General features: G+C 45.8%; 1 protein-coding gene across 1 annotated transcript; it reads left to right on the plus strand.

Annotated features, from left to right (window-relative positions):
* The first annotated feature begins 207 nt into the window (after nucleotides 1-207).
* Nucleotides 208-7,348, plus strand: si:ch1073-224n8.1 (zinc finger protein GLI4). The gene is made up of 3 exons (XM_026921746.3): nucleotides 208-1,216; nucleotides 3,386-3,891; nucleotides 4,024-7,348. The coding sequence occupies exons 1-3, from the start codon at nucleotides 1,002-1,004 to the stop codon at nucleotides 4,992-4,994; spliced, it is 1,692 nt and encodes a 563-aa protein (XP_026777547.1). The 5' UTR covers nucleotides 208-1,001; the 3' UTR covers nucleotides 4,995-7,348.
* The last annotated feature ends 338 nt before the right edge of the window (nucleotides 7,349-7,686 follow it).

The raw sequence follows: 7,686 nt of genomic DNA on the forward strand, positions 1-7,686 counted from the left end.
AAATAATATTTTTTATTAAAATTTATTTATATCTGGATTCTCTCTCGTGTTTATTTCTGTGAGAATGTATTTTTTACATTTCTGTCCTGCGTTTATTATTATTTTTTAATGCCACATGTATGATTCACACTTATTTAGTTGCTTATTTGCTTTTATGGCTTTACGTGCCTGGAGGACCAGGCGGAACTTTTCGTTCCCATAATTCCACACAGGACGAACTTAGCCGTGTTTGTGTAGAACCGCACAGTTAAACCTGCATTCTCCTGTTTCTAAAAAAACCTCCAGAACACATTCATGCTAAAACTACATCGCAAATCCTGCTAGAAACACATTAACCTGTTTCTCTGTTCTCTAACGTTCCTTTCAAAGTTTGTTTACATTAACTCGCTAGTGGCTAACAAGCTAACCAGGCACTTGCTAGCTGCTTCCGTCGCATAGTGACGCACGGCACACTTTGATGACGTAAAAGTGCGGTATAATGTCAAGGTTTAAATGAGTGGACTGATTGCTAACTTGTTACGAAGTTGCTAGTGTAGTCATTGTGCTTATTAGAATGTCCTGATACACAAAATGCCGAAGTAAAACGACACTTTTGGTCGCGGTTGCTGCGGTGAGGGAGACGTCATCACTCCGCGACGAGATTTTCGACCAATCCGAAGTCAGAAGTGGCCTTCTCGGTTTTATTGTGGGGGAAAAAGGGGGTCGCGTCGCAGCTCGGGCGTGGGATCTGTTATGGTGAAACGCTGCAGAAGAGACAGGTTTTGTTTACTGTTTAGAAAAGGAATGTGTTTTAGAATAACTGAAGCCTCTCTAGAAGCCTGTGCGACTCGGTTAGTGATTAATCGCGCGCTTGAATAACGTTACCCGTTACCGGAATTCTGAATGGGTTGACAGCGTTGTGTTGCATCGCGGTTAATATTTTTTTACTAATATTATTTTTAATAATAATAATAAAAGCAAAACCGATCTCGAGTTAACAGTCAGATTGCCCGGATTTCGCCATGAACTCGAAGCGAAACAATGCGGGTGAAAATGGAGGAGGAGGACGCATGAACCCGGCGAGCGAAACCCCGGCGGGCGGAACGCACCGGAAACCGAGCAGCGCGAGCTCTCCCGGTAAAGCCGGAGCGCGAGCGGACAGGGGCGAGCACGCGCACGACAGCAGGAGCACCGTGTCCGTCTCCTCACTCAGGTCCCGCCTCGGTCCCACCATCAGGTACGGGTCCGGTTTGAGCTGTGTCGACTCTTTTTTTCAGGGGAAAGTAGCTCATGCATGCGCAGGAAGTCAGAACAACCCGCCAGGTGACGTCACGGAACAATTTGCATATTCATCTCCTTATTGAGGCGTCACAAGATTTTTCTGAAGGCACGCAGAACAAGAGCTTTTTCTCTCTTTTCTTTATTTTATAGAAAACGAGTAAGGATTAAAACAGGAAAAATTTGTAGGAAAAATGCTGTTGTAGGAAAATAATCAACAACAGCATGGTGTGATGAAGCGCTGGTTCTGTTCCCACTCCAAAGCTGATTATTTTCCAGTAACACTGTGTCCTGAGATGTTTTCTTCCTCTTATACCACATACTATTATCCACAAAGCAAGCTAGTTCCTGTTATCACTTATGTTATAGCAGCTATAAACGCCTCTTTCTCTCTCTTCAAGTTAATAAAACAAAAAAGCAGCTTGTGATGTTACTGAGAAACCGGAGACTCCCGTCCTGAAGACTTTCCTGTGTCAGGAAACTAACTGAATATTACAAAGCACTGACACTGGAGACTCCTTCCATAAATTGTTAAATAAACATCTTCTTACAGAAACTTTCACCATATCGATGATTATACTTTTTCTTTTTTAAATAACTACATGGTTTATATTTGTTTAGTATTAGTCTTAGGTGGGACAGACAGTCAGTGATTGGTTGATGGGAACAGTGGTGATCAGTGATTGGTCTATGAGAGCAGTGGTGACCAGTGATTGGTCGATGAGAGCAGTGGTGATCAGTGATTGGTCGATGAGAGCAGTGGTGACCAGTGATTGGTCGATGAGAGCAGTGGTGATCAGTGATTGGTCGATGAGAACAGTGGTGATCAGTGATTGGTCAATGGGACCAGTGGTGATCAGTGATTGGTCTATGAGAGCAGTGGTGACCAGTGATTGGTCGATGAGAGCAGTGGTGACCAGTGATTGGTCGATGAGAGCAGTGGTGATCAGTGATTGGTCAATGGGACCAGTGGTGATCAGTGATTGGTCTATGAGAGCGGTGGTGATCAGTGATTGGTCGATGAGAGCAGTGGTGACCAGTGATTGGTCAATGGGACCAGTGGTGATCAGTGATTGGTCTATGAGAGCAGTGGTGACCAGTGATTGGTCGATGGGAACAGTGGTGATCAGTGATTGGTCAATGGGACCAGTGGTGATCAGTGATTGGTCTATGAGAGCAGTGGTGACCAGTGATTGGTCGATGAGAGCAGTGGTGACCAGTGATTGGTCGATGAGAGCAGTGGTGATCAGTGATTGGTCGATGAGAGCAGTGGTGATCAGTGATTGGTCAATGAGAACAGTGGTGATCAGTGATTGGTCAGTGGGAACAGTGGTGATCAGTGATTGGTCAGTGGGAACAGTGGTGATCAGTGATTGGTCTATGAGAGCAGTGGTGACCAGTGATTGGTCTATGAGAGCAGTGGTGACCAGTGATTGGTCTATGAGAGCAGTGGTGACCAGTGATTGGTCTATGAGAGCAGTGGTGATCAGTGATTGGTCGATGAGAACAGTGGTGACCAGTGATTGGTCGATGAGAACAGTGGTGACCAGTGATTGGTCGATGAGAGCAGTGGTGATCAGTGATTGGTCGATGAGAGCAGTGGTGATCAGTGATTGGTCAATGGGACCGGTGGTGATCGGTGATTGGTCTATGAGAGCGGTGGTGATCGGTGATTGGTCGATGAGAGCAGTGGTGATCAGTGATTGGTCAATGGGACCAGTGGTGATCAGTGATTGGTCTATGAGAGCAGTGGTGACCAGTGATTGGTCAATGGGACCAGTGGTGACCAGTGATTGGTCAGTGGGAACAGTGGTGACCAGTGATTGGTCGATGAGAACAGTGGTGATCAGTGATTGGTCGATGAGAACAGTGGTGATCAGTGATTGGTCGATGAGAACAGTGGTGATCAGTGATTGGTCAGTGGGAACAGTGGTGATCAGTGATTGGTCAGTGGGAACAGTGGTGATCAGTGATTGGTCAGTGGGAACAGTGGTGACCAGTGATTGGTCAGTGAGAACAGTGGTGATCAGTGATTGGTCGATGAGAACAGGATGTTCAGTAAAACAGTAATATATTGCAGATGGTGACAGCCAATCCAAACCTCATGATATGCTCTTGCCACCATCAGGTCCGCTCTGTCCTCCGCCGTGGAGACGCTGCTGGGGGAGATCGCAGCGGTGATGTCGGAAACCGAGGACGAGCTGCTGTCCAAAGAGCGCGAGAACGAGAGGCTGAAGGCGCGACTGGACGCCTCTGAGCGCGAGCTGAAGACGCTGCAGGAGTGCCTGTGCAGTGCTCAGAAGCTGATCGATCAGCTGCAGGGTCCGTTCAGCAGCCATCCTCCTCTTCCTCCTCCCATGTCCGGGCAGCACGGCTACAACAACCCGGCGCCGCCCACAAACGCAGGTCGCCTGACGCACCGCGGGGCAGGAGACGACGCTGACCCGCGCTGCTTCGCCAACAGCGAGGCAGAGCTAAGCGGAGCGCTAGGAGACGCCATCCACGGCTTCGAGGCTAGGGACGAGTTCAAAAGCTGCCACCTGTCCATCCAGGCGGACGGCACCGTCACCAACAGCTACTACGACCCCATGGCTGTGCACACCGCCGGCATGTGCCACGACGTCAACAGGGCAGGTGAGAGATCTCGCTCGTTCAGTCTGTTACAGTTTCTCACAGTACAATAATCTAGTCAAAAATATCACGCAATAACAATGACTCGGCTACACTGTAGGAGAACGTGAAGCTAAAGTTTTTCTCCGTTTGCAGGTGAGATGAGTGATCGGCGGCTGTCTCACCCTCCCTCACACTCTCCTTACGGGGTGAAAGAGGAACAGGCTCCCACGTCAGGGCCGGTGCGTGTCAGAGGCGACGCCGAACACGGCGGCCAGAGCGAGTGCGACCAGGGTTACGCCCACGTGGTGGAGGAGCAGGGCGTTCCACGTTCCCGGAGACACACTGCTAAACACGCTCCGTCTTCCGGCTCGCATAACGGCCCTTCTTCGTCCTCTGCCGGAACGCCTCCACAGGGGCCATCCGGTCTCCGCGCCTCCTCCAGAGCCGTGTCTGCAGCGTCCTCTAGGCAGAGTCCCGGTACGAGCGACTCCTCCCCTGACGCCCGCCGGCGTCGACGCCCACCCTCGGAGCTGATGGGCGAGGTAGCCGGTGAGCGACCGCACCTCTGTCTGGAGTGCGGCAAGACGTTCCGGCTGCTCTCGAGCCTGAAGAAGCACCTGCGCATCCACACGGGAGAGAAGCCGTACCCGTGCAGCGTGTGCGGACGACGATTCCGCGAATCTGGCGCGCTCAAGACGCATCTGCGTATCCACACGGGCGAGAAGCCATACGCGTGCAGCGAGTGCGGCGCACGTTTCCGCCATCTGGACGGCCTGCGCAAGCACGGACGCACGCACACGGGCGAGAAGCCGTACGCCTGCGGCGTGTGCGGGAAACGCCTCAGCCGCCTGCAGCACCTCAAGCACCATCAGCGCATCCACACCGGCGAGCGACCATGCCGATGCCCCCTGTGCCAGCGCTCGTTCCAGGACGCCGCTAGCCTCAGGAAGCACCTGATCAGCGTGCACCAGGGAGAACCGGGCGCCGAGGAAGCCCACGAGAGGCTGGCGGCCACCGAGCTCGGAGAGCACGACCTCCAGGGCTCCGTGGAGGACGAGGAGATGAGGTTCGAGATGTGGGAGGAGGAGCGCGAGGAAGGCGACGCTGCCGTGGACTGCGTGTAGAATTGCTTAGAAAATTGCCCAAGATACTGATGGTGGCAAAAATGTTCAAAATTTAAAATTCAGATTTTTATTGATTCTTGAGTCATGGACACATCAAGCTGTGAAAAATGAACATCTGCCATGTTGCAGAAATCCATTCTAGCCCTAATTAAACGATCCCGGCTTTCCAGAGCGCGTATGCAGAGCTACGTTTGACAGCTTGAACATGGACTAATGGAATAATGCTTCTGGGGATCAGTTTGCTTGTTGTGACGTGAACTTCACGTCGTCAGAACGAATTTCCGGTGTCAGTATTCCCACAAACGAACTTCCTGCTTCTCTGGACGCTCTGTGTCACGTTCCTGGTTCTCTGTTGTAGTTAGTAATAATGTAAAATAGGTACTGTGGGGAATAGAACTATGACCATCGTGGATCTCATTAAGACTTCTCTCTCTCTCTTTCTCTTATGCACACACGCATTTTGTTCACCCACAAGCATAAATCAGCTGGGGAAAAATTAAAGCGTGCTTTAAAAAAAAAAAAGCTATGTGCCCATATAAAAAAATTCACTTTCGCAATAAATATTTAACTTTACTTTTCACAATATTATAATTAAAGGTCCGGTTTGCAATTTAGAAGTCGTAATATTTTTCGATATCTTTCAAAAAAACTGTGATTTTGCTCAAAACGAATTGCTTCATTTCAGCTCATTTACATGTATATTTTTCTGGCCCTGAAATTAGCTGCTTAGCTTGGCCTTTTTTTTTTTTTTTTTTGTCCTGAAATGGCAACTCAAGACAAAGCATTTATAATTTTGATAAAGTATATGAAGTCAGTCATAATGCATGTCAGTGGTGGGCTATACATAATTATGAAAATTACATACCGCTGCTTTTAAAAGAAAAAAAGGTAAGGTAAAACTGATAAAATTATTAAAAATTTTTCATTGGTTGGAGAGACAGTTAATGTTCAATAATCAATAGTAGCCAATAGTAATTCATGACAAAAAAAAAATCCCATTGACGCAATTTCTTTTTACACAAATTTCCATGGAGTGTGATCAAGCCAAGACATGGTGAAGATCATGTTTGGCTCCAGTGATAAAGTAAAAGAGCAAACTTCGGACTTCCGACACGTATCTTGGCCGATCGGCTGCAATTCTGGCCCTCGAAGCCGTGTTTATTCTGAAGCAGAACTGCAGTAAATAAAATCCTAAGAGAAAGAATAGAAAAGAAACACACAGCCCTCTTCTGGTCAATCTGATGAACTGCAGGTTGAGGATTTATAAAGCAGAAGTTTTGTTCATTTTTAAAAATTTTATTTCCCTGTTTTAACCCTTAACCTCTTGGCTTACTCATCTTTCTATTGTGTTTCTGTACAGTTTATAAAATGAACAGGAAGAACAAAACTTTTAGAAACGAGGAACTGCATGATCAAGGTTTTTTAACGCAGACATTATTTTGTTTTTGGTTTTTTTTTTTTTGTTTGTTTTTTAAAATTATTTCTTTTCTCTTATTACCCCATTACCTCCACTCTTGGTGATATTTCCATTGTGTATCGCTAAATATAGTATTAAAAAAGAAGAACAGGGCCATTATAACGTTTAGAAACGTGCTGCCCCCTTATGGTCAAATCATGGAAATACATGTTGAATGTTTATAAAGCAGGTTATTGTGTTTATTTGTTTTTGTTTTTTCCTTGTTTACTCTGTTACCTTTATTTTTATTGACATTTCTGTAGTGTATTGCAGAATATAGTATAAATAGAAAAAAAAACTTATAGAAATGTTCCGCCCCCTTATGGTCAAACTGAGGAACTACAGGTTGGATGTTTTCTAAAGCAGGAGTTAAATTGTTTTTGTATTTTTAATTTTCTGTATTTTAGTCTTTCACCTCCAGTCCTATACACATTTGTGAATATAGCATATAAAACCATTTTCACTTTTTTTTTTTTAAAGCCAGGGTGTTTTCTGTTTTTAACACCATTCATGCTTTTGTTGCATGTTTTACCTTTTATGGATATTATAACGTGTTATCATGGGAGTTTATAAACCTTTTTGAACTTTTTGTTCATATTTACAGCTTTTTTTTTTGTCTAGTGTAAAAATAGTTCTGTAGTAGATACTCTAAAACTAATACCAACATAAGCCGTGTTTTATTAACACTTCCACGTGTAAATAACCTTTAGATATATCTCGTTTTAGTGTTGAATAAATGTGAGTTAATCAAAGTTTGGTAAATGTTACGTAAACTGGACAAATTAGTTTTACTGTTACTGTGTTATGAGAGACATGACTTTTTTTAAAAAATAAATCCGAGCATGCGTTTTGTAAACCTGTAGCCGTGTTTCCCTCATAAAAACGTCTGTTAAATGTCTTTTGCCTTCTTTTTTCTTTCATACATGACCATGTGGTGCACCATGGTGTCAAGTTATAGGGGTGTGTGTGTGTGTGTGTGTGTGTGTGTGTGTGTGTGTGTGTGTGTACACTATGACAATTACTATGTGTTGAAAGTCTTTCGTTTCGCCTCAACGCTGACCACAGCCATCACACACTCACACACACCCACACACACAACTGTGTAAGACTCAGCACACCCATTGCTTTCTGAGACACACACACACATGCACTCACACACACTCAATCATTGTGTGTGAGTGTTTCTGACAGCGAGACTGTTTCTGACTCACAGGACTTTAGAGACAACCACCCCAC

This window comes from Pangasianodon hypophthalmus, chromosome 27 (genome assembly GCF_027358585.1).
Source record: "Pangasianodon hypophthalmus isolate fPanHyp1 chromosome 27, fPanHyp1.pri, whole genome shotgun sequence".
NCBI classification, from domain to species: Eukaryota; Metazoa; Chordata; class Actinopteri; order Siluriformes; family Pangasiidae; genus Pangasianodon; species Pangasianodon hypophthalmus.